The sequence below is a fragment of the Panthera onca genome, chromosome D1 (genome assembly GCF_046562875.1).
Source record: "Panthera onca isolate mPanOnc1 chromosome D1, mPanOnc1 haplotype 2, whole genome shotgun sequence".
NCBI lineage: Eukaryota > Metazoa > Chordata > Mammalia > Carnivora > Felidae > Panthera > Panthera onca.
In genome coordinates this window covers 6,386,447-6,411,367 of record NC_138348.1, presented here as the reverse complement: position 1 = coordinate 6,411,367, position 24,921 = coordinate 6,386,447, and the positions used below count along the sequence as shown (strand labels likewise).

General features: G+C 54.7%; 3 protein-coding genes across 4 annotated transcripts; 2 read left to right on the top strand and 1 right to left on the bottom strand.

Moving 5' to 3' along the window:
• Positions 1-181: 181 nt before the first annotated feature.
• BANF1 (barrier to autointegration nuclear assembly factor 1) lies at positions 182-1,930 on the top strand. Of its 2 annotated transcripts, XM_060607289.3 has the most exons (3): positions 538-560; positions 1,019-1,156; positions 1,395-1,930. In XM_060607289.3, exons 2-3 carry the CDS (start codon positions 1,034-1,036, stop codon positions 1,539-1,541), a joined length of 270 nt encoding a protein of 89 aa, XP_060463272.1. In that variant the 5' UTR covers positions 538-560; positions 1,019-1,033; the 3' UTR covers positions 1,542-1,930. The 2 variants fall into 2 exon arrangements, 1 of the variants encoding a protein (XP_060463272.1); XR_009602488.3 differs by lacking the exons at positions 538-560; positions 1,395-1,930 and adding an exon at positions 182-313 and having other exon boundaries at positions 1,019-1,136.
• A 5,673-nt stretch (positions 1,931-7,603) lies between these two features.
• Positions 7,604-9,009, top strand: CST6 (cystatin E/M). The gene is made up of 3 exons (XM_060608036.1): positions 7,604-7,882; positions 8,363-8,488; positions 8,827-9,009. The coding sequence occupies exons 1-3, from the start codon at positions 7,643-7,645 to the stop codon at positions 8,911-8,913; spliced, it is 453 nt and encodes a 150-aa protein (XP_060464019.1). The 5' UTR covers positions 7,604-7,642; the 3' UTR covers positions 8,914-9,009.
• Positions 9,010-11,289: 2,280 nt separating this feature from the next.
• Positions 11,290-21,006, bottom strand: CATSPER1 (cation channel sperm associated 1). Its single transcript, XM_060607290.3, has 12 exons — positions 19,578-21,006; positions 18,388-18,600; positions 16,963-17,076; positions 16,642-16,792; positions 16,257-16,348; positions 15,981-16,124; positions 15,764-15,827; positions 15,497-15,569; positions 15,298-15,358; positions 13,779-13,854; positions 11,613-11,727; positions 11,290-11,452 (listed from the first exon to the last, which is right to left on the bottom strand). The coding sequence occupies exons 1-12, from the start codon at positions 20,914-20,916 to the stop codon at positions 11,426-11,428; spliced, it is 2,469 nt and encodes an 822-aa protein (XP_060463273.3). The 5' UTR covers positions 20,917-21,006; the 3' UTR covers positions 11,290-11,425.
• Positions 21,007-24,921: the final 3,915 nt, after the last annotated feature.

Below are 24,921 nucleotides of genomic sequence, written 5' to 3'. Positions count from 1 at the left end.
CGGGGAACGGAGTTTTCTCCGACGCCCCAGCTTCCTGAGACCGGACATACTGCCCGAGAAGCGAGACCACAGAAAGCAGCCGGGTTTCCCGAGAGGCAACCCGAAAGCCAAGCCTACTAAAGGCGCCACTGAGGTCGAGAGCGCCTCATCTCTATGGCTCGAGGCGGCTAGAAGCGCCCAATTCGGAGGTTTTTTTCACAGGCGGCTCTTGAGGCGACCCGGAAGCGGAAGTGGAAGAAAGTTCTAGTGGGTTGAGGTATCGCTCGGAGCAGCCGGGTGGCGGGAGGAGCCGTTACGGGAGCGGGAGCTGCCGGTGAGCGCTAGCTGCGGAGCAGGGCCGGAGCTGGAGACGGGAGGAGGCGCGGGGAGGAGGGGTGGAGAGGAGCCCGAGCGCTGGAGCGGCCTAGAGGATGCGCCCTCGGAGAGGGCTCGGCCGCCGGGCGGGGAGAGGGCGGGGCGGGGCGCGGCGGCGCGTGGAGGGGGCGGGGCGGCGCGCGTGGGGCGGGGCCGGAGGGCGGGGCGGGAGCGCGTGCGTGGACCCCGCCGCGCGGGAGGAGCAGGTGCGCGCGCTCCGGCCAGCGCGGTCGCTCCGTGAGCGGCGTGCGCGGGCGAGTGGGGGCAGAGCGACCCTTCGTTTGCTTTTCGGCCCAGGGGAGCCGCTCCTGGCGGGGTCAGTGCCTTCTTAGCCCAGCCAAGGTCACACACAGGGAGTGACAGCTCAAGGAGGGCCCCGGCTACCGACTCTGGGAATCTTCCCGCTGCCCCGAGTGCGCCACCTGTGAGGGCAGGAGAGTTTTTCCTCCTGGGCAGCGCTAAAACCCAGATCCCGCAGGGAAAGGTTCTTTTGCCTGGCGGGGAAAACACTCTTCTTGGACCCCGGTTCTCTCCTCCGTGAAAGGAGGGGGATCGGGGTAGCCGCCGTAATGGCTGGTTTCGCGTTCTCTTACTAGAACAGGGCCCCTGGGCCCTTGGGAGTTCCCGGTTTTCAGCCCTAACTCCCTTTTCTTGGGATTCCTAGATTAAGCTGATCAAGATGACAACCTCCCAAAAACACCGAGACTTCGTGGCAGAGCCCATGGGGGAAAAGCCAGTGGGGAGCCTGGCCGGGATTGGTGAAGTCTTGGGCAAGAAGCTGGAGGAAAGGGGCTTTGACAAGGTGCGGGGTGACTGCATGCATCTGGGGGGGGGGGCGGTGAGTGTGGGTAGGGCAGACTACCATGTTTCCTGGCAGTTAGGGGTGAGGAAAGCGAGAGTAACTGTTGGGGGTGGACAGTGGTGTGTGATCTGAAGGGATAGCCAGAGCCTGTCGTACCCGCCAGCCTCACGTGCTTTGAAGCCACAGTAGTGGCCTTCGAGCACTGAGCAGCATGCCCTTTACTTTGCCCGTTGTGCAGGCCTACGTGGTCCTTGGCCAGTTCCTGGTGCTAAAGAAAGATGAAGATCTCTTCCGGGAATGGCTGAAGGACACATGCGGTGCCAATGCCAAGCAGTCCCGGGACTGCTTCGGGTGCCTTCGGGAGTGGTGCGACGCCTTCTTGTGAGGCTCTCCGGGGAGCCCCCAGCCCCTGGCCCCAGCACGGAGTCTCCAGAGTTTGCAGCCGCGTGGGGACTCCTCCCCTGTCCTCTACAAAGGAAGAGATTGCTGTTGTCGTACTCCACCTCTGATGTACTCCAAGGTCTTTTGGGAGTTCTCTCCCCTCACCATTTCAACTTTTTGAAATTCTCGCCCTTGCATGCATTTCCCTTCTCCATCCCCTGCCGGTTTCATGTCAACAATTACCAGCTTCTCCCGAGTGGATTCCAGGCCCTTCCCTGACCCCCACTCCCACCCCCACCTCTGGTCTGTTTTATGCTATTTGGCTCTTTTTTGGCAAAACAGTCACTGTCCTTGTAAAGTTTTTTAAATCAATAAAGTCAGTGGCCTTCCTGACTGGGCTTTGTGCGTTGAAAAGCAGGTGGGCTGGGACTTCCCCACAGACTGACCAGGTCTGCGACACTCCTTATCAGTGCAGATCGAAACTGGTGGCTTCCTTCCTACCCGGGAGGGCAGCCACCCTAGCCACGTAGGCCTCAGCCAGGTGCTTTGGCGTGTCCCTTAGTAACCTGGCAGGGAGTGTGGGCTGATATCTCCCTGGGATCTGGGTGGGCTGTGATGTTCCAGATGTCATCCGAGTCAACATCTGGGCTAGGCAGCACCTGGTGGAAAAGTCAGTGGGAGTCCAGGGTACCGGGAAGAGGGTGAATCAGATGTAGGTAAGAGTTCACCTGCCAATCATCGGGTGCTTTCCTGGCCTTTGGGAGGAGTGGCCAGGCCTCTGGCTCTCTTAGGGAGGTTAGGGAGCCAGAAAGAACGTGGACATCACAACTACGCGGGCTCGAGTGAGTTATACTTTTGTTGGGTATATTTTTGTCCTGGTCTTTGTTGAACGCTCAGTGGTAACCAGGCCCGCAGCTAAGATCCTTGCAAGCATATTTTTCTCCCCTGGTAAGAGGTAATTGTTTTTTCTTTTGTAGGTGAGGAAACCAGAGGCTCAGAGAGACTAAGTAATTTGACCATGGACTTCCTGCTCGGAAGTTGCCAGATTGGCCCTCAAAATGTAGCTCAAAACCCACGTACCTGAGGGCCCTTTGTTCCCTGGTCACGTCACTTGGCCTCTCCAAGCCTCTGTTTTCCCACTTGGCAAATGAGGTGGTTGTAAGGATCAGGTATAACGCTAGCCGTGTGGCACCCAGCCCTGCTTGGCTTTGTTTCTTTCCCCGGACCACTGATGAGGAACTCCTTGCTTACAGAATTCTCCCCGCAGGACTTACAGTCTGGTGAGGGGAGCGTGACAGGTATTAGACGCAAAAAATTGGGATACTATGTGAAGATTCTCGTGATCCCGGGGAAGGGAAAAGTGAAGGAAAAGTTGATAAACTCAACTCCGCTAATAGCAACTTTGTCTGAAGTTCCAAAGAGAGTGGCAATGCTACCCCAGGGTGGGAAAGGATACGGGCAACACACATAAACAACAGAGGGCTGCATCCAGAGAACTTGACGATGATGAAGACGAAGCAGACAAGATAGAAAAAGAGTAAAAGACTTGAATGGCAGCCATGAAAGGAACACCCCAAATGGGGGATAAGCTTCGGAAAAGGTGCTCGATCACAGGAGTCGGAAACGCAAATGAGATGCCGTTGTCCACTCCCTGGCAAAAATTCCAAAGTCAAACAATACTAAGTGCTGATGAGGGAGTGAAGCAACAGTTTCCATGCAGCCGGTGGGAGTGTAAATTGGTATGAGCCCTTGGGGAAACAGTTGGGCGTTTTCTAGTGAAACTAAAGATAAGACCTGTCCTGTGACCCTGCAGGTCTGCTCCCGGGGCCACTGCCAAGGACTCTCGCATGTCCGCACCTGAACGCGTGCTCACGAATGCGTGTTCACCGCAGCTTCATTTATAACAACCCCCAACTGGACCAACCGTAACGGCTGTCGGTACCAGTGAACGTGAACAAAGGACAGGTGAACCGAGCGCCCAAAATGTCAAATGCCGTGATGCCGTTCACGTAAAGTTAAGTGGATCCCTGCTCAGGGATCCCTGTATAGGTGGTAAGACTCTAGAAAAAAGACGAGTAGAAGCGGAGTAGTTCCCTTTGGGGGAAGGAGGTGTGAGCAGCGGGGGGCTTGGGGGCGGGGGTGGCAATACAGGCGTCGACTAATTTGTTAACACATACGCACTGTGTGCTTTTCCGGTATAAGCTACGTCTCAGAACAGTGGAAGGATAAAAAGGAAATCAAAAGTAAGGCCCCAGGGATAGAGCAATTACGTGATTACTTGGAAAACAGGATGGTTATTGGTCGGGGTAAGGGGTGAGTGCGGGGCTGGGTCTGGAAAGTGAGCAGCCCTCCTGGAAGGGCACCAGGTGGCCAGAGCAGGGCCCAGCTTGTGTTACAGACCACTTTCTGGGAGGATGCCAGTCTGACTCCCAGACCGCGGTGGTAATTCAGGCCGTCCGTGGAGTTTCAGGCTAAGTTTCAGATGTTTTCCTGGATGGGTCCAGGGCCACCTCAGAGTCCCCTCAGCCTCAACCCTTTGCGGTGTGACACTGCCACACGGGCCTGGGGTGCTCAGGCAGGGGCTCGGCAGGGCCATGCCCTCCCCCTACCTCAATCCTGACGCTGCCAGATGGCTGCTGACGCTCGGGAGGCAATGGAGACTCCCTCCTCCCCCACAACACCCTTCCCATGGCTCCTGCCCATGCCGGTTGGCAGGTCTTGCCTCTCGTGGTTCTGGCAAGGGGGCCCGCCCAGCAGAAGCTCGTGGGCCACACTGCCCGCTCTGCTTCCTCCTCACCCACAGTCTCGTGGGCCCTTCCCTGCCTCGCCCACAGTCTTTGTCTCTGAAGCGGCTGGGCCCTGCTATCTCACCTCTCACTTGGGGCTCAGGCAGCGTCTGTGACACGTTAAAGGTCGAAACCCTTTATCTGGGTCCCTTAGTGCACCCCACACAAGTTCCTGGTTCAGTCCTAGAGCAGCAGGAGACAGAAGGCATCTAGAATGTACTTTGTGACAGGGTGGCTTCAGAGATCCAGCCCCAACTTAGCCTGCAGGACATAGGGACCAAGGCCTGTAATGTTGGAGAAAGCAGACCTGAGCGGGGACGGGTAGGAGGTTATCTAAATGTCAACCCAAACTGCTCAACAGGATGTGCCCGGCCAGGGGGCACGGGTGGGCACGGGAGTCAGCAGATACTGCCCCCTGTTCCTCCCTCCCCTGCGGTACCCAGCCAGAGCTTGACCCGCTCGGCCACTCTAGTTATGAGTACTCAGATGTGGCCAGAGCTTGGGGTGAACCCAACTTCCACGCTCTGGGGTCCGGAAGGGGTCCTGCTGTTCCCGGAGGGAAATGGGAGGCTAGGGATGAACCCCAGCCTGAGACACGCCAACCCACTCTGGCCCAGTAGCAGCCCAGACGGTGTGAAAGGCTCAGAAGATACGTTCTTCCTATCAACCCCCTTCCCCGTTGCCCACACCCCCTCAGGGACCCAAGGCTCTTTCTACTGTCACTCGTGGCCTCGACTGCTGACAGCCTGAAGGAGCCAGCCAGACCCGCTTCTGAATCAGGGCCTCCTCGACTTGCCGTGTGACCTGGGGCCAGCTGCTCACTGTTCTGAGCCTGACTTCTCTCCTCTGTCACCTGGTATAGGTTGGTAAAGGTTCAACCAGCTAATGAACCTGAAGCCCCGGGCACTCTGGGGCACTCCTCCACCGATGGGAGCTTCCTGGATCTCAGCTTTCCTTGCCTTAACGTCTCTTTTCTCAGATGTGCTTAGGGCAAGGGGAGCGAAGCCCCGGGGGAGGGAATATCCGTGGCCCAACTGGAAGTCCAGGGAAGAGGGCTCTGGGGGCAGCACCGAGGCCCCGAGTAGCCTGATCCCAGGGTGAAGATGTCGAGAGCCCACCCTGGTCAGCAAGACCCATCGGCCAGAGGCAAGAGGGTGGTGCCACGGGCAACCTGGATTGGGATCCCTGGGCCACAGCAAAAAAGAAGACTGTGCCCTATGGCCGGTAGGGAGGGCCAACCCCGAGCTCACACCTGGCCCATGCCTCCTTCTGGAAGCCAGAGTGGTCCCGACAGGATGGAGCCCAGGCCGAGGGCTCTTCTCCAGATGAGACCCAGCCCTGGGAAAATCCTTTTGGGGTCCCCCTGCCTCCAGGGAGCCTCCGCCTACACAGCAGACCTCATATCCCCGTGGAGACATGGGACTCACGTCCAGGACTCACATACCAGGACGCCCCATCCCTCTTTTCCCACCAAGACACCGCTTCTAGCTGTGTGACCCTAGACAAATGACCTGAGCTCTCTGATTCACTTTCTTCATCTGAAAAACAAGCTCGATGCTTACTACCTAAGAGTGCTTAGGATAGACCAGTGGGTGAAAGATCTTTGGAGACTGTTAGGTTGTGGTGCTCATTCGCACCGGTGCAAAGGAGTGAGGGGGAGGGTAGGGGCCAGCGAGCTAGGGACCCACCGGCCCTTGGTGGGTCAGAGACGAGGCCTTGGCTGGTTTTCCAAGGAGCTGTTGGAGGTAAGTGTGGCCATGGCTGAGCTCCAAGTAATGGCAGAGCAGGACGGGGAGAGCCTGGGGAGGCTCCCGGCCCCCTGGGGCTGCCTCTCCCTCCTCTGCCCTGAGCCTCTTACTCCACCCCCTCCCAGGTTCTCTCAGGTTGGGTTTCTGCCTCATTAAGCCACAAGTGAGCCGGCTCTCCCACAAACGGGCATCTGTCCCTTTAAGGCAGACACCTGAGCCTATCCTGTGACTGTGTGACTGTTCCTTGGAATCCCAGATTGGTTTTCACAGCTGGGCTGAGGGGGTGGGGAGCAGCTGGTCTGGGTCTCCCTGGGAGGAAATCACGGCCCTTCCTGGCCCCGGGATTCTGCGACCGACCGGGAATTCTACCTGGTCGTAATATTCACCATCGTAATAGCCCCCCACGGTTTGTCAGGTACTATAACCCACTACCCCTTACAAGCCCCAAGCGAGATCCCTGGAGGCCCTAAGCACTAACAAGATCTTCGTGCCCCAGAGCAAAATGCACCCCTACCCCCCACAACTCGTGATTAAAAGTACAAGCTACACTGAACTCTAAAACACAAATAAGGAAGTCCACCAAGATTCAGACTTCTCCCGTGTTAGCTGCTTCAGTGCTGTCCATTGATTACCAGATTTTTCTAAAAAAACTCCTAGTGCCCTATTTGGCTGCTACCTCCAGCAAGCACAATTTACCTATGGGTGGCCCAGTCCCGGGTGTTAATGCCAGTATAACCTTAGCAGGTAAGAGTGGTCACCTATCCTCGATGATGACACAGAGGCCTTGGGAGGCCATGGGACTTGTCCAAGTCACCAGAGCTGAGCTGGTATGACACACACCCCTCTTTCTGGCCCGTCTTCATCTTTTGGGCTCAGCGTGGTCTGAAAGCACAGATTTGAGTTCGACTGCCTGGGCTCAAAAGCCAGCATCATCACTTACTGTTTACTAGCTGACATCCTGGGGCAAATCGTTCTCCCCTCTGCATCCTGTGGCTCGCTGCGTAAGGTGGAAACATTACCAATTCCCATTTCATGCTGGCCGGGAGGGTCAAACGGTGCCCAGCTCAGTGCACTGGTCTCCTTTCCTGTCATATTTATAGGACCAGGGCTTCTCCAAGCACTTTGCCTGTTGAGTTCTCACAGCAACCCATTTTACAGAGAGGGAAACTGAGGCACTGAGCGATTAAGGCATTCCTTCCAGGTTACACAGGTAGCAAACGGTGGCAATAGTAAGACCTCGCCAACGGTTGTAGGTATTTCATGCCGGCTGAGCTTTCCATGGAACTGTTTGAATGGTGGCACTTGCCGGGGACTGTCACGGTCCTTTCACTCACGAACTGGGTGTGTCCCTGGAGGGCAGGGCAGCATCGCGGGGGACACAGGTGTGCTGGGGCCATGGACTGCCCCCTTTGGCGCGAGGACGGCGGCCTCTCAGATCGCCCAGGCTCCCACCCCTCCCCGGCTCTGCCTCTGCCGCGGGGTGGGCGGGGCGGGCGGGGCCGCTGGCCTATAAAAACGGCGCGCCCCTGAGGGCCTGACACTGACGACCGACCGACCGACCGACCGTGGCCATGGCGCCCCCGAGCCTCTCGCGGGCTCTGGGCCTGGGCCTGCTCGCGCTCTGCCTCCTGGCGCTGCCCGGTGACGCCCGTGCCCGCCGGGCGGAACGCAGAGTCGGAGAACGCCAGAACCTGTCACTCAGTGACCCGCAGGTGCAGAAGGCAGCGCAGGCGGCCGTGGCCAGCTACAACATGGGCAGCAACAGCCTCTACTACTTCCGCGACACCAGGATCCTCAAGGCCCAGAGTCAGGTGTGGACGGGCGGGCGGGTCAGGGGCGAGAGGCAGCCTCCCACCAGGCCAGCAGGGCTTTCAGCCGGTGGCCAGGTTGAGGGGGTGCCACGAGAGTAATCGGGACATTTTCATACGATGTATTTTTTAAATCGGATTAATGCCAAGAATTCATTATGAACGACCTATCCAGCTTTCAGTGGACGGGATCCAGCCCTGTCTCACTAGCCTCACGGTAGCCCCCGCCCTGAGGGGCGGACTGGGGAGAGGGGAGTGAGGGAGATGGGGCGGTGGGCTTCAGGACATGTGCACACCTGGGTCTCAGCTTCCTGTGTAGCCCGGGCCTCCGCCCCTCTCCCCAGGGGTCGCCACCAGAACTTCCCCATCCAGGGTCTGAATCCCGAGGCCCAGCCCAGCATGCCAAACGTGGAGAGGGGGGAGAGGTCTGGGTCCGGGGTAGTTTTCCGGTGCCCCTCACCCGCTCCTGCCCTCCCTCCCCAGCTGGTGGCCGGCATCAAGTACTACCTGACCCTAGAGATGGGGAGCACAGCCTGCCGGAAGAACGTGGCCACCGGAGATGGCGTAGATGTCACTACCTGCCCCCTGGCCACAGGCGTGCAGGAGGAGGTAACAGCCCCGCATCCCACTGCCCAGCACCCAAGGCCCTAGATTGTCCGGCCCGAACTGGTCTGGTTGGCCAGGCTGATGTCTGGCTGAACCTGTCCCTGCCACCTGGATGACTCACTCACCAGGCCAGGGTGGGGTACAGAGAGGAGGAGACGGGCTTCTCCCTCACAGGAGCAGGCCAGCAAGATCTGGGATCTAGTCCCGGCCATCTGACTCATTGTCCCTTTGGGCCAGTGACCGCCGCTCTCGAACCCCAGAGCACAGCGTCGCAGGCTGAGGATGGCGGTTACCGGGAGTCAGGCCTGGGGCCCCACTCACCTCTCCTTCTCTCCCTGCAGAAACTGCTCTGTGACTTCGAGATCCTGGTGGTCCCCTGGCAGAATTCCTCCCAACTTCTAAAGCATAACTGTGTGACCATAACCTAGACCCCTTCAGGCATGGGCACCGGAGGGAGCAGGTGCGGCGCGGAAGGCACACATCCATGGATGTATCTGTCACAATAAAGCGCTGCCGGCTTCTCACATTGGACTCTCCTGAGTGCTTCACTCCCCGCTGCCCAGGACTCAGAGTTCGCAGCCTGTGAGAATCCCATACCCTCACGTGGGCCAGAGATGGCAGAGTCCCCACAGGCCACGAGACCTTGAGGGCAGGGACAGCGGCTTTCAAGGATACACTGTGGGCTATACGCCAGGGGGACTCCCCAGTGCTTTGCCCCAGGCAAGACTCCTGGAAGGGGACGGACAGGAAGCCCCAAGGGGACCGAGGTCACATCTGCCCACAGGAGGGATGAGGGGACAGATGCAATTTGATGTCATTTAAAGAAAACGGAACTGCAACATTTTATGCACAACTGCATATGTGTGTACCATTCGTCCTCACTATATACACACATACACACACACAAACCACAATACACACTTGGATGCTCCAGAAACACAGGTGCACACAGAAGTAACACCCTCCACCCCAAGCAGCCTGGACATGTATACAGACCTCCAAACACATAACCCCAGAGACCCACATCCCCCACTGGGAGCTGTGCCTCAGACACACACACACACACACACACACACACACACACACGCACACACACCTGGAACAGGATCCCTTGGGAGCACTAGGCGTGGGCCCCAGCAGGCCCTGGCGGGCTGAACTTTGGTGGCTGTGGACCTGGGGAATGCCCCTGCCCCGGTCTTCTGTCCCTCACTGCCCCCATCGTGCCTGCCTCCAGCCCCCTGCCCAGTGCTAGGACCTAATGAGGAGCAGCCCCGGGTGCCAGGCCCTGCCCTCTGCTCCCAGAGGCTATGTAGGGGTAGGGATGGGGAGGCGGAAAATAGAGGTAACTTCCACACGGAACACTGAGGAGCGAAGGGGCTGAGTTTGACGGGAACTAGGGGTGCAACGGAAAACCTCAGCCCTGCTTGAGCCTGTCAGACGAGACAGCTCAGACAGCCCAGGGCCATGGAGTGTGGAGGTCGGCCTCCGCTTGGAAGGGCTCCCGTGGGCCACCTAGCAGGAGCCTCCGACACTGGGCAGGGGAAGTGGCAGGAAATGCTTACTCAATGAATGCGTGAGGCGGTGGGTGAGGCGACGCCTGCAGATATCTGCCAGGTGGCCTCTCCACCCCCGGAATCAGTGCCCGGATCCCAGATGGCATCTCGTCTACACAGTCTATTCCCGGGCCTCGGGCCAGGCGGTACCCCGGGCCGGGCCAGGGAGTGAGGCTCTGCTTCTGCCCGAGGGCCTGGAGTCTTCACCTCTGTCTGGCCCAGCCTAGAGGTGGTGGAGGGGGAGGGAGACTGGCAAAACCATCCTGCTCCTGACCCCCTCCAGCCCGTACTGTGCCCTGGCCTCGCTCTACCAGGGACGAGGTGGCTGCCGTAGACGGTGCAACGCCCCACTCCGGTTGTGAAGTGCCAAGGCTGGGCTCAAGCCTGACTCAGCACTAGGTCTCCGGCACCGGGCCCAGGCCCTTGGGAACCTGGGTCAGAGCCTTACCTCCAACAAGGCCATGGGGCCGGGCTCTGGGCATTTTGCCCAGGTTCAGGCTGAAAGTAGGGGAACTCATCTAAGCCCTAGACCAGGCAGGGTTGGGAGTGGGGGCGACCATTAGTCTCATTCTCTGCTTTCCTCCAACAGAGGCTCATCTGTCCCCTCAACACACACACACACACACACACACACACACACACTCACATATACACATACGTTGTGTTCCCACCCACCCCCACCTGCACTCCAACCAATAGCCTGAGGCCAGGAGGACTTGAACAGCCTCCACCCTGCTTCCCCTCACTTGGGTTCTTTAATGTGACCCCAGGCAGGGCAGGGTATGGCAATGACCTCTGACCTCTGAGTGCATGTTATCGCCATCAGGTCGGCACTCTTGTACTGGATTCTGAGGGTCTCGGTAGGCCCGGCTTCCTGGACTCTGAGCCCCTATTTCTGGAACCTACTGATCCCCCAGGCCCTGACAACCAGGGGCTGTTCCAGCTGGTTCTTTTTCCTCCCAACTCTGGGGCCAGATGGACCTTCCTCCCCGAAGCAAGGTGACTGCCCACTCACCCCTCCAGCACCGAGCCTGGCCCCCTTTCTGAGTCACCTCTCTGGCTGCTGCTAATGCACTGTGGGCCCGAGCCAGGATGCAGGCCCTGGGGGTGGGGGTGGGGGGCTGGAGGGGACCAAGAACAGCGCCTGTCACACACAACACTCACACACACACATGTACACCCGCCAGTGCACACAGTTCCCCTGCCCTGTGCCTTGGCTTACCCAGGGAGGACACAGAGCCACTTGGGGTTTTAAAACTCTGTTAGGGCCCAGCCCTGTGGGCCCGACAACCACTCCAGCAGATGTAGGAACTTGTCCTGGCCCACCCTGGTGGGCAGCTTGCCAGAGGCCGAAGGCTTTCATCCCATGTCTCTCTCCATCGAGGGGTCACTTCCTGAAGTCCTCTTCTCCAGTCTGCAGGGGTAGGATGGGAGGCCGACTGAGCCAGTACTGGCCTCTGTCCTCTCGCCTGCCCCTGTGACCCTTAGGGGCACGTCTGGGGGCGAGCCTCCCATGCCTGGCCTTCTGGGGTCCTCCCATGCCGGCCCCTCTCCTCTGGTCCTGCCCTGTTCACCTCAAATGCTGTGTCCACAATCTCGTCCAGGACGGATGCCTGGGAGCGGAATTTCTGTTGATGATGTTCCACCCCGGCCACCAGTTGCAGGAAGTGGAACAGGAGTTCTCGCTGCCTGGGGGCGGGAGGGGGGCAGAGGAGAGGCCGAGTTGACCTGCCTGGCAGGGCCCTTTGGGCTGCCAGAGCCCTCCCCCCACTCCAGCTCCTCTTGCTTGACACCCACCAGCCCGCCCTCGCGGCTCTTCTGAGCGTGGCCTTTCGCGGTGCTTCTCTTCCACGAGTAAAAAGCCCCGCGCGTGCCTGTGCCACGGAGGACGCTAACCCTCCCGATTATCCCTCCCTCCCTCCACCCACCCGTCTGCTTGCCCCTCCAACTACCCCATACCTCTCTAGGCACCCACTCACCCATCGACCCATTCATGCCCCCACCTACCCAGCCATCCACTCACTCATCCGACCATCCCAACCTTGTAGTTGCTCACCCGCGCCCCCATCTACCTGCTCGTCCCTGGACCCAGCCACCCACCCCTTCACCGTGTTGTGCAGTCATCCACCTCACAACCCCCCTCCCCAACCATTCATCCAGCCGACTACCCACCCATCAACCCCCTCATCACCCGCCTGTATTATAAATCCATCCACCAAATGACACTGAAATAAATGAACACTGCCAGGTGCTCTGAGGACACAGAAATGAACAAGAAACCCTCCTCGCCCTTAAGAAGCTCAGCCTGTAGCAGAGCCAGGAAAGCAAACTGAGTGTTTACACTCGGGATAAGTGGAAACACAGAGTGCTGAGGGTGCCCGAGGAGGAAAACCCCATCCACTACCGGGGATCAGAAAAGGCTTCCAGAGGAAGTGCCATGGAGCTGAGTTTGAAAGACACGTGAGGGTTTGCCAGGCTTAGGCAAGGTTCCTGGTCCCCTACTCCAGAAGAACGGGGTTACGCTGGGGGCCAGGGCAGGCCTCAGGGAAGGAGGCTGTAGAGAGTGGATGCCTAAAGGAGGCAAGCGTCTTGTAGGGTCTTAAATGCTGACGATGAAGGAAAAGCCCAAACTACTTTTAACAAAGACCACTAAGAAAGGAAAGAGTAAAACATATGAACAACAACAACACAAACAAGAACAGAGAGCACTCGTAGTGGAGGTGGACCAGTGGGGAAGAGTCTGGAGGCCAAGAAACCCCCAAGGAAAGGTGCCAAGGGTCCGCTGTGCCAGGGGCCAAGTTGCTGGAACGTGGAGGGAGGGGCCGGGAGGGCCGGGAGGTGAAGCGAGCCGGATTGGAGCTCAGCTCTCCCAAATCTTGGTCACTTGAGCCTGGCACTGGCAGCCAGAGGACACTCCAGTTAGAGAGGACAGTGTGGGCAAAGGCCCAGATGTGCCAGGGTGGGAGTGGCCGTAAGGCAACGAGGGAGGCTGGCAAAGGCTTGATCACAGAGGGCCTGTTGGGGCTTGAGCTCTGATGGTGGGTGAGGAGAGGCTGGAGGCTTCCAGGAGTCAGGCTGCCCTGTCGGCTGGCTTAGAGCCTGACTGGCTGAGGTAGAGGGGGGCCCAGCTTTCAGAGAGAAGGTTCTCTGGGGAGCCAGGAAGCTGGAGTCTGTGCCGAGGTCCCCCAGCCAGGAGCACAGCCACAAGTCCCCAGCCATCCTGGACCAATTGGCCAATTGACTCGACGAGAATGGGGTGTTGACCATCTGCCTCCCAGGCCTTTTCCCAAGCCGCTCCTCGACCCATCCTTCTCATCCCTCCACCTAACCGAGCACTGCTCTCCATGGCCCAGCACAGGTCCTTAGCAATAGGGTTGTCATGGGCGGGCCTAGTCCGTGTCATCTTTGGGTCCCTGGAACCCTCGCAGGGCCTGACCCAGAGCAAGGGTCAGGGATGCTCCTTGAGTAAACAGATGAGCAGGATCGCTGTTTCTCTGGGACCTCTCCGATGCCCTGCGCTTGTCCTCAGCCTCGAGGAGCTCTCATGGCCCTCTAGGCACCGCTCGTGGGATTCTCTTGGCGACACAAGATGGCTCTGGGTGAGCAGAAGTCACTTGTGGTCTCCACCTCCACCCGTAGGCTCTACCTGAGCCTTGGCGCTCCACCCCCCCTTCCAGAGAGGTGGACGATGTCCCTTTCCCTGCCAGACCATGGCCGCCCCTCCCTTTGCGCCTCCTTACTTCTCAGTCATGGTCCCAAATTTCTTCTCAATGAACTGCTTCTGTTTGGTATGTTCACTCACCACCTCTTCAGGCTCTGGATATAAAAAAGGGGAACGTCAAGGAGATGCCTGGATCGAGAGGAGGTAGAAGGAACCTTTTGTGTCACAGAGATATTCAAACGGGGCTAAAGGATGGGGCACCTGGGTGGCTCAGTCGGTTAAGCGTCTAACTTGGTCATGATCTCACGGTTAGTGAGTTCAGGCCCTGTGTCGGGCTCTGTGCTGACAGCTCAGAGCCTGGAGCCTGCTTCGGATTCTGTGTCTCCCTCTCTCTCTGCCCCTCCCCTCACTCGTGCTCTCTCTCTCTCTCTCTCTCTCTCTCTCTCTCTCAAAAAATAAACATTAAAAAACAAAAATCAAATGGGGCTAAAGGAGTTTTTGTCCATGATGGCCCCAAAGAGATGGCTTCTCCATGCAGAGTGGGTATCAGTTTTGTTTGTTCGTTTGTCTCTCCTTCTGGTGAAAGTCCCCCAGTTTTCCTGAGGAATCACTCCTGTGCCTTTTGGGTCCACACCATCCAGCAGGGGTTGACCCTGCCCCCTACCTCCAAGGACATGTGACCCAGACCTGGCCAATCAGAACAGCCTATTCTTTTGGCTATAGTGATTGGTTCCAAAATCGTCAGATGATCAAAGAAAAGAAGCCTCATTTCTGGGTCCTTGTTGGAACAGTTGGGAGAAGAGGACCTCTCTGCTGGGCATGCTAGGGATGGCTAATTTGCAAGGATTTGGGGCTAGAGTGGCAGGTGGCCATTTTCCTAACACAAGGGAAGAACCACCCTAAGCACAAAACCACACAGAGGACTACAGAGCAGAGAGGTAGAAGGAGACCAACTCCTGACCAGCATTCGAGTCCTGGATCCAGCCATTCCTGAAAACCCCCACACCCTGAATTTGCTAAGTAATTTGAGCCAATTAATTCCTCTTTTTCCTTAAGCATTTTTGCCCTGAGTGTCTAACCCTGATGGAGGGGGCAGGTGAGGGACCAGGTGACCCCTGGGGATCCTTAGTCCTCTAGTGTTGATGAGCCTAAGAGTGGGATTCTTGGAGCTCAGATTCTAAAGTTCTGAAGATCTTTAAGCAGGAAGCAAACCAACTGTCTCAACGTCAATCGTTCAGGAAATCGGCTTTGTAAAAATGAACATGTACAGGAAACTTCAATTTTTACTCTCAATCCACTTTGAGTGAGTCTGGACGAGTGTGTAGGCAGTCAAAACCATCCCATGTAAAACCAACCGCTATAACCTTTATAAGTTATTAGAAGAAATGACTATTTGGCAAATCATAATCTGGCTAATTAGTCATTTCATAAAGGGGGCTTTCAAGAATTGACTATCCGCTTAATTGGCTTTTAGAGGATCGCCTTAGAGCTCTTTGGACCAAAGGTCTAAGCTCTGTAAGTTCTCCCGAGTCTCGGATTCTCAAACTCTGCCACTGAGACCGGAATTCTGTGTCTGACCGTGGAAGGAGGGCCAGCACCTGATTTTCTGAGTTCGGTCAGTGAGTCATCCAGTAGATTCTCATGGATCCGGGCTGCCCTCTGGGAAGAAAAGGCTTTTGTCCTGCCAGAGTCCCCTGTTTGCCTTTTTCTGGAACACCCTCCACCCTTCCCTCCAGCCTCTGTGCCCACCCCTTCTGGCTTCCCTCACCGGCCCACCTGCCCCACCGCACTCAGTACCTCCTGCTTTACTCTCTCCAGGCCTTTGAGCAGAGCCATCTGGAAGTTATCCACCAGGACGGCGATCACCAGGCTGGGGATGGTGGGGATGGGCAGTGGGGGTGGGTACTCTCAAGGAGGAGGCTGTAGGAGACGCCCTGCAACCCTCCTCCGGGTTCGTTGGGGCACAACCGAGGGGAGATGGCTGGAGAGGCTGGGCAGGGGTGCCCCAAGTTAGGTGGGGAGTGGGGGTGAAGCTGGGGAGCAAAGTAGGGGTGGAGTCCTTACTTGAGGAAGATGAAGTATTGGATGATGATGTAAATCATGAGAATAGGGATGATGTACCAGGCGCCTGGGAGAGAGGGCGTCGTTCGAGCTGTGAGTTCCTTGACGGCACCCCTGCCAGCATCAGAAGCCCCACTTCGCATACGGGGTAACGGAGCCCTCGGGGTCTGCCCTCCCAAGCCAAGCCCCTGCCCTGCACCCAGCCTGGGGCCTGTCCCACCCTGGGCCCGGCTGTCCAGGTAGATGAGGGACCAGTCGTCCAGGGTGAGCATGGTGAAGAGAGTGAAGACGGTGGTGAAGATGTTCTGGAAGCGCTTGGGGTCAGATTGACGGAACAGAGCCCGGAGCACCACAGAGAAGAGGACTGGCTGTTCAGGGCCAAACCAGGCTCACAGGGTCCCGCCCACCCCCCCCCCCCCCCCCACACACACACCGCTACAAACCCTTCCACCGCAGCACCTCGGGCTCCCACCCCAGCCCCCACAGCACAGGATACAGAGGCAGGTAAACATGAGGCTAAGGATGGCGGTGATGGACGGCAAGGACCGGACCAGAGTCCCGGTCACTTCCTGGAGGCTGGTCAAGAAGCTGTGGGCAGAAGTTGAGAGCGAGGCTGAATGCAGGAGCAGGGGTGGGGATCTGTGCCCGGCAGCCGGAAACTGCAAGTGCGGGCAGGAGGTCCCCGTTTTGCCCGGGGCTTGGGACAGTCCAGCCCTCTCTGGAAAATGATTGGTCTGAGCAGACGGCAGGAGGCTTATCAGAAGTGGGCTGGAGCCCCCATCCCTTAAACAGGTCGCAGGAGACACGCTGGTTGCCCGGGCCCGTGTCCCCATCTCCTGTGCAGTCCCCACACCGGGGTGGGCAACCATGGCCCAGCTGACCTGAGCCTCCGCAGGACCCGGATGGCCCTCAGGGCCCGCAGGCTCTTGAAGACCTTGAAGATCCGGAAGACGCTTTGGTGGTAGACGAAGGAGAAGGAGTTGAACTGCAAGAGCATGAAGTCCAGCATAGCCATGATCATGATGAAGAAGTCTGAGGGCACAGCGGGGGGCTGGGTGTCACTGACTCCTGCCCAGGCACCTGGCTCCCAGACCCCCTGTCCTCCCGACACCAACGCCCTCCGCTTTCGTCCTCAGCCTCCTCTAGCAGTCCCGTGGCTCCCTCCACACACACACACAGACACACACACCATCCTCACTCACCCAGAATGTTCCAGGAGTCAGAAAAATACTTGAGGCCTAGAGCAATGATCTTGAGCACAGCTTCCACTACGTAGATGCAGAGGAAAATGGAGTCCAAGGCCATGAAGTACCACTCTGCACGGACACAAGCGGCTCACTCGGGGCCACCCCCAGCAACCTTAGCCCCTCTCCCCTCCTCCCCTCTGGAACCTCACACAGCCCTGCAGGGAGCACCCGGCTCTGCCCTGATGGCTGTGTGTTTTCACCGCTCTGTGCCTCAGTTTTCTTGTCTGTAAAGCAGTGATAACACCATCCCTGGCCTGACCCCCTGAACTCAGGACTGATCTCCTGAATTCAGGAAACTTCTAGAAGCTTCTACCTGTCAGTCAGTCTTACCTTTTAGAGACTAAGGAAGGAACTGCTGGAACCGAAAAAAGAAACATTTGAGAAAGACTGCCCGCACAGAATCCGAGAGTTGCCAGAAAGTTCCTCTCAGCCTCATTATAATGTTAAAATCCTCCTCTGAATATTCATCCCCAGCCCCAGTAAAAGGAGTCTGCTTTCCCTTGTTAGGGGAATCACAGCTTTAGAAAGTATTTCCCTTGGGGCCTCCTGGGTGGCTCAGGTCAGGATCTCACGGTGGTTGGTGGGTTCGAGCCCCGCATCGGGCTCTGTGCTGACGGCTCGGAGCCTGGAGCCTGCTTCAGATTCTGTGCCTCCCTCTCTCTATGTCCTTCCCCCGCTCACACTGTCTCTCTCTCTCTCTCTCTCTCTCTCTGTCTCTCAAAAAAGGAATAAATGTTAAAAAAAGAAAAGAAAAGAAAGTATTCCCTTGATGTCCTTATTTCTACAGACAAAGATGACCTTGTGAGTTAACTCAACCTGGTGTAGTCTGCCTGTAACTCACCAAGCAGCAGACCCACCTTGGTCCGGTGACGACACCGGTCTGTCTCTAGCATTTTTGTGAATATTACATTCATTTCACACCGTAAGAATAAGAATGCAGCCACCTTTATTCTCTCTTTAGTTAATGTGTGCTGTGGCAGGCCTTTCTTTCACCTTGCTACCAGGAGTCCTAGGGCCCACCTTCCCCAGTTTTCCACCCTCACCCTTCCACAGCATTCCAGGGTCTCCGGGCCCTTCTGGGCGACCTGGGTTCCACCAGCTGCCCCGCAAAGCGGCGTGTTTAGGGTTGGCGCGCCACCTGGTGTCTGTATCACGAACAGCACGTCCTCCAGTTTTGCGGGCCTGTCTGTGGCTGACTGGTTGACCTCAGCAAAATCTCTGAGGCTCATCTTGAATACTGGGCAATGCTGTCGACTTCCCACGGGTCAGAATCAAATGAGCTAAGTTACATAAACCGCCCGACACTAGATTAGGCCCACAGGAGGCCTGGAACAAGATCTATGGCCGGCTCCATGTGAAAGGGGAGTCCCCAACTCTTACCACCCCGGACCTCGACTTCGGCAAAAGTCTGGGCCACAAGCATGATAGTGTTGAGGCTGACGACGAGGAAGATGAAGGCTTCAAAGGGTAAGGACTCAGTCAGGTTCCTAAGCATTCCCCGGAGGCGCTGAGTGAGGTGGCTTAATTTTTCCCACAGCCTGTGGAAGAGATCCACGGTGTGCAGCTTCTTGTGGGCCCGCTGAGTTCTGGCGGCTGTAAGGGGGACAGAAAGTCAAGTCTGTGTTGGAGGAGGAGGCGTACTCCCAGACTGACTTGGGGTTCGTCTTCATGCCTGCCTGCTTGCCTACCATTCACTCGCTGAAGTGCCCATAGACTAGTCCTGTGCTGGTCCTGCGGCCACCGTCCTGACCCCTTCTGTGGCAGATGCCGGCCTGTTTGGGATTTGTGGTCTACTCAGGCTCATCTTGCAGGCTCATGCTTCTACACCTCCAGGCCTTTCTCTACCCACGTGGCAACTTAAGCACGGAAAACCCCATTCTCGTCCCTAACCCATCGTCTGGGTAAACTCTCCCTCTCCCTCCGAGATCCTGCTGGAACGTCCCCTCCTTTTAGCTGCCTTCCCTGCTGCTATCCAGTTAGGTACCTGCCCCTCTCTGCTTGTTTGTGAGGCTGTTGCTCTGTTTACTGAACCATTAGAGGCCAAGCTTGGGGGACTGTGAATTAATAGCTAAGGTCCCTCCTGCCCTCAAGACCCTCATTCAGACACCGGTTCCCAATCTCTGTCAAGATGCTCATGGTTGAGTGGGGGCAAATGTGGACAAATAGAATCCACAGTGGTAACTGCCCTGATATGGTGGGCTAGTCTAGGATTGGTTGTCTAAGTGACCACCCCCCGTCTTGGAGCCCCTTGAGGGCAGGATTTTTTTTCTCTGTGCTTCCAGGGCCCAGGCAGGCCAGGCACCTGTATGAGACAAGAAGAAATGTTCAATCAGTGAGTGTACATATGCAAGGCAATGACTGGATGAACAAGTAGCAGATGGCCTAAGAGGTGCGTCGTTCAAGGAACAAAAGATGGATGATGGACAGCCAGGTGAGCGGATAGCCAATGGAATATGCGTGCAGGTTAGAGTCATGCCTCATGATCTGCCGAAGGTCAGTGCAGGGCCCGAGTCAGGCCTGAAATCTGGGCCAGGCAGTGGGAGTTGGGGTTGCGGGGAGCAGCGACTCACTTTTACGCTTCTGAAATTGCTCATCTTCTTCGGACCTGGTTTCCAAGGAAGTTGTAGAGGAGGAATCCTGAGGATGGACTTTGTTGGATATCTGGGATGCACATGAGTACACTACACTGAGGGAACGTCTCAAGCTGAAGGTTGAGTGCTGTATTTGTGCCATGCTGGGGTGGAGGGCTATTACGCCAGAATGGAGAGACGGTCTGGCCACACTGTGAGACCTGTGTGGGCCAAAGACTTGGGAGCTACCATGATGGTGCTCCCCATAGCGGTGATCACCAGGGAGATGATCATGACGACGTATAGCATGGTGGTGCTTGCCATGGTGATGCTCCTTGTGGTGGTGCTCACCATGGTGGCACTCTGCATGGTGGCCATGGTGGCATTTGCTATGGTGGCCATGGTGGTGCTCACTGGGGTGTCTGCCGGAGCGAGGTATGCGATCCTGGTGGGACCCCGCATAGGAATGGTGGGAATAGGTCTCTCCGTGATGAAGAGGCCCTCCGTGGTGGTGGACTTCAAGATGGTGCTTACCATGCTGATGGACCTCACTGTGATGGTGAGAGCCACCATAGGGGTTGGAATCCTTACGGTGGTAAGGCTCACCTTGGTGATGGAGCCCACTATGGTGGGAAACTTCGCCATAGTGGTGAGATCCACCATGGTGGTGGGACCCCCTATGGTGGTGAGACTGCCCATCATGGTGGTAGGAATCACCACGGTGGTGGGGCCTATCATGATATCTCCTGCTACCATGGTGGTAATCACCATGAACAGTGCCATGAGAAGGAGCCAGGGCAAGGGATGTGGAGTGGTGGGCTCCACCATGATGGTGGGCCTCACCACGGTGGTAGGAGTGGTGGGGGTGGTGGGAATTGCCAGAATCATGAGAGGAGGCATTGTCATGAGAGTCTGGATATTCACCAAGGTGGTGAGATCCACTATGATGGTGGGATATGCCATAATGCTGGGATGTGCCATGATGGCGGGACTTGTCGTGATGGTGGGACCTACTGTGATGGGAGAACCCATCATGATGGTGGGACTCACCGTGGTGGTGGGACTCACCATGGTGGTGGGACCCCATGTGATGGGAGGACCCATGATGATGGTGGACTATGCCTTGATGGTGGGACCCGCCATGGTGGTGGGACCCACTGTAGTGGTGGGACTCACCATAGTGGTGGGACCCACCGTGGTAATGAGACCCACGATGGTGGTGGACTCCACTATGGCCTGGTCTGTGCTGTGGCGTTGGTGAGTTGGGGTGAGATAACACATCCAAATTATTGGTGTCTGCCTCATTTTGAGCTGTTTTAGCCAATGAGTGTTGATCCATGACTATGCTGGGACCTCTGGAACGAGGAGAGCTCAAGATGTGGGCCAAAAGACTCCTTCCTGAATTGTTCCTCCCACCTAAGCTGTGGCACTGGGGTTTCTAGGAAAGCCCGAGTCTTCTCACGGAATTCTCCCTTTATGATGTCACCAGCAAGCCCCTTCCCAGGTCTAATTCCAAAATGCCTCCTCCTCAACATTATAGTTCAGAATCAAGGATCATTGTGTCTAGTCTTTTCATTGTAAAATGAGGAAACTGAGGTCAAGAAAAGGGAAGGGGTTATTTCCATAGGGTCAGCTGGGAAGATGGCAGAATAGGAGGTCCCTAGGCTCACCTCATGATAAAGGTACAACTAAATAACACTCACATCAGGGTAAATAACCCAGAAAACAAGCTGAAGCCTGGAAGAACAAACTCACAACTAAAGGTAGAGAAGAGGCCACATCAAAGAAGTTAGGAAGGATGAAGACACGATTTGAGAGTGAAACAGACCATAGCCATCAATGGTGGGGAAACAACCAGTGGTTCAGAGAAGGGTGAAAACAGACTTTCACACCAGGGAGCCCATGAACAGAGAGCATGAATCCCCATGATATTTGTCCTTGAAAGCAAGAGGTGCCAAATTTCATGAGTTCTTACAACAATTGGGAGTAAAAGCCTGGAAGTTTTGGGTGTTTGTTTGTTTGTTTGTTTTGGTGTTTGTTTGTTTTTAGAGAGGGAGAGAGAGAACACCAGTGGGGGAGAGGGGCAGAGGGAGAGTGTGGAGTTATTTCTAGAATGTATTGTAAGTCCTAGAGGGTGAATGGGGCAATAACTGAAACATCAGCAATGTCTCAAGGCTGTCAAATGTGATAACATTATGAGATACAGAGCCCCTTGATCCCCCCAGAGGACAGTTAAGATACAAAACCCGTTGTAACTCCCTGACACTCCTTGAAACTACACCCACTCCCTGAATGTCTTCATGTAGTCAGCAGGTGCATGTCTGGTTTATGTCTAAAGATCCTTTGTGTTCTCTTTCCATGCTTTGATATGCTTTGATACTTATATCTAATGAAAACATGAAATAAAGGCTATGTGTAGACCCCAGACCCCAGCTGCTGCTGCTCTCTCACAGAGGTAGTCCTGCACATCTGCTCAATCTGGTGTCTGAGAACTTCTTCTTCAGTGCATGGCCACAGAAGGGAGGAGAGAGAGAGAGAGAGAGAGAGAGAGAGAGAGAGAGAGAGAGAATCCTAAGTAGGTTCTACTCTCAGTACAGAGCCTGATGCAGGGCTCAGTCCCATGACCCTGGGATCATGACCTGAGCCAAAATCAAGAATCAGAAGCTCAACCAACTGAGCCATCCAAACACCCCAAATCTAGAATTTTAAAAATCAGCAGGCTCTGCTCTGGGAGAACCTGGAGGGCATTAGGAAGTGGAGTCCCTGCCCTTAAAGAGACAGCACGACAAACAGTCCATGCAGGTACAGAAGCTTGAAAAAGTACCAGTGGTTGGGGGGCAGATGGGAGGGAGAGTGATTTGCTCACTTCAGAGCATGACCCAGAGACACAGGGATCACAGGGAGACCCCTCCAGGAACAAGGGGGCTGGCAGGTGTAATTTCCCTCTCCCAACTCCTCGGCATAAACAACAGACACCTGTGGGAACCAGCACAGCCAACACTCACTACCTACATTGCTTATACCAAGCCCCACCCCCTCACACTTTGGTGAATCTGCCCTTCCCAGATACACTGACCTTAATGCTCCTGATGTGTGCCCCATTCCCCAGGAGACCAGTGCAAACCCCACCAATACCTCATCTCCCTACCTGCACATTTTTTTTGGACCTTGGGTCCAGTCACAGCAGGGGAACTTTTCATTTTGCAAGCAGACCACTTCACACCTTGTTAAAACGTGCCCCACTCCTGCTGGAGACCAAACACTAACAATAATAGGCAAAGAGAACCTGTGCAGACAACTGAACTGAGGGAAAAAGAGGCCAGGACTCAATAAGCAGAGCACACACACAACAAGAGATCCTACTCCCTGAAGCTCCAAGCCCTAGGGAATGGGACACTCCACTTGCAGGGCACTACAGACCTTTTCTTCAGAAGGCTATTACTGTTAAAGGCAAGAGAAGTAGCAGAGTTTCCTTACACACAGAAACAGACACAGAGAGTTATACAAAACAAGGAGACAGAGAAATGTGTTCCAAATGAAGGAACAGGACCAAATCACAGCTAGAGACCTAAACAAAAAGGATATAAGTAATATACCTGATAGAGAATTTAAAGTAATGATCATAAAGATACTTACTGCACTTGAGAAAAGAGTGGAGGACATCAGTAAGACTCTTAACACAGAGATAAAAAAGAAGCAATCAGAGATCAAGAACACAATAAATGAAATTAAAAATACACTTGATGGAATAAATAGCAGACTAGATGAAGCAGAGGAATGAATTGGTGACCTGGATGGCAGAGTCAAGGAAAGTAGCCAAGCTGAGCAAAGGAGAGGAAGGAAAATTATGCAAATTGAGAATAGTCTTAGGGAACTTAGTGACTCCATCAAGGGTATCGAGGGTAATAACATTTGCATTATAGGGATCTCATAAGAAGAAGAGAGAAAAGGGGGCAGAAATAGCTGAAAATTTCCCTAATCTGGGGAAGGAAACAGATAGCCAGATCCAGGAGGCACAGATATCACCCCAAAATTCAACCAAGGAGGTCCACACCAAGACACATAGTAATTAAAATGGTGAAAGTAGTGATAAAGAAAAAAAAATTTTAAGCAGTAAAAGACATGAAGACAGTTACACACTAGGGAAACCCCATCACTAGCAGTAGATTTTTCAGCAGAAACTTTGCAGGCCAGAAGGGAGTGGCATGATATATTCAAAGTACTGAAAGGGAAAAATCTTCAGCCAAGAATACTCTATCCAGAAAAGCTATCAATTAGAACAGAAGGAGAGATAAAGGGTTTCTCAGACAAACGTAAACTAAAGGAATTCATGACCACTAAACCAGCCCTACAAAAAAACACAAACAAACATATAAGCAGTGAAAATAAGTATTTCTGTAAAAATCAGTCAAGGGATCCATAAAAAAATGAGGGGGGGATGTAAAATATGATACTATATACCTAAAATGTGGTGGGGAGAGGAGTAAAGGATGGGTTCAAACTTAAGTGACAATCAACTGAATATGGACTGGTATATGCAGAAGATAGTTATATACCAAAAGGTAACCACAAATCAAAAAACCAGTAGTTGTTATACAAAGAATGAAGAGAAAGGAATACAAGTATATCACTAAAGAAAGTCAACAAACCATGAAAGAGAGCAGGAAGGATCAGAAAAAATCTATAGAAACAGCCATAAAACAAGTAAGAAAATGGCAATAAATACATATCTATCAATAATTACTTGGAATGTAAATGGACTAAATGCTCCAAACAAAAGACATAGGGTGATTTATAAAAAAAGACATAGGATGACAGTGGATAAAAAAACAAGACCTATCTATGTGCTGCTTATAAGAGACTCATTTCACACCAAAAGACGCTTGCAGATTGAAGGCAAGGGATGGAGGGGCAGCTCAGTTGGAAGAGCTTGATCTTGAAGATGCACCTCTTGATCTTGAAGTTGTGGATTTGAGCCCCACATGGGGTATAAAGATTACTTAAAAATAGAAGCTTTTAAAAAAAAAGAAAGAAAGAAAGTGAAGGGATGGAGAAACATTTATCATGCAATTGGATATCAAAAGAAAGTTGAAGTAACAATACTTACATTGGACCAAAGAGATTTTAAAACAAAGACCGTGACAAGAGACAAAGAAGGACACTATATAATAATAAAGAGGACAATCCAACAAAAGGATATAAAACTGTAAATATTTATGCACCCAGTGGAAGCACCTAAATACATAAAACAGTTAATAACAGGGACGTCTGGGTGGCTCAGTTGGTTAAGCCTCTGACTTTGGCTCAGGCCATGATCTCATGGCTGGTGGGTTTGAATCCTGTG

Coding starts and splice junctions, on each gene's coding strand:
- BANF1 (XM_060607289.3), top strand. CDS start 1,034: ATGACAACCTCCCAAAAACACCGAGACTTCGTGGCAGAGCCCATGGGG. Junction 1,157..1,394: donor AGGAAAGGGGCTTTGACAAG/GTGCGGGGTGAC, acceptor CCCGTTGTGCAG/GCCTACGTGGTCCTTGGCCA.
- CST6 (XM_060608036.1), top strand. CDS start 7,643: ATGGCGCCCCCGAGCCTCTCGCGGGCTCTGGGCCTGGGCCTGCTCGCG. Junction 7,883..8,362: donor TCCTCAAGGCCCAGAGTCAG/GTGTGGACGGGC, acceptor CTCCCTCCCCAG/CTGGTGGCCGGCATCAAGTA. Junction 8,489..8,826: donor CCACAGGCGTGCAGGAGGAG/GTAACAGCCCCG, acceptor CTCTCCCTGCAG/AAACTGCTCTGTGACTTCGA.
- CATSPER1 (XM_060607290.3), bottom strand. CDS start 20,916: ATGGATCAACACTCATTGGCTAAAACAGCTCAAAATGAGGCAGACACC. Junction 16,125..16,256: donor CCTCATGTTTACCTGCCTCT/GTATCCTGTGCT, acceptor CTGAACAGCCAG/TCCTCTTCTCTGTGGTGCTC. Junction 15,828..15,980: donor CCTGGACAGCCGGGCCCAGG/GTGGGACAGGCC, acceptor CCTCTCTCCCAG/GCGCCTGGTACATCATCCCT.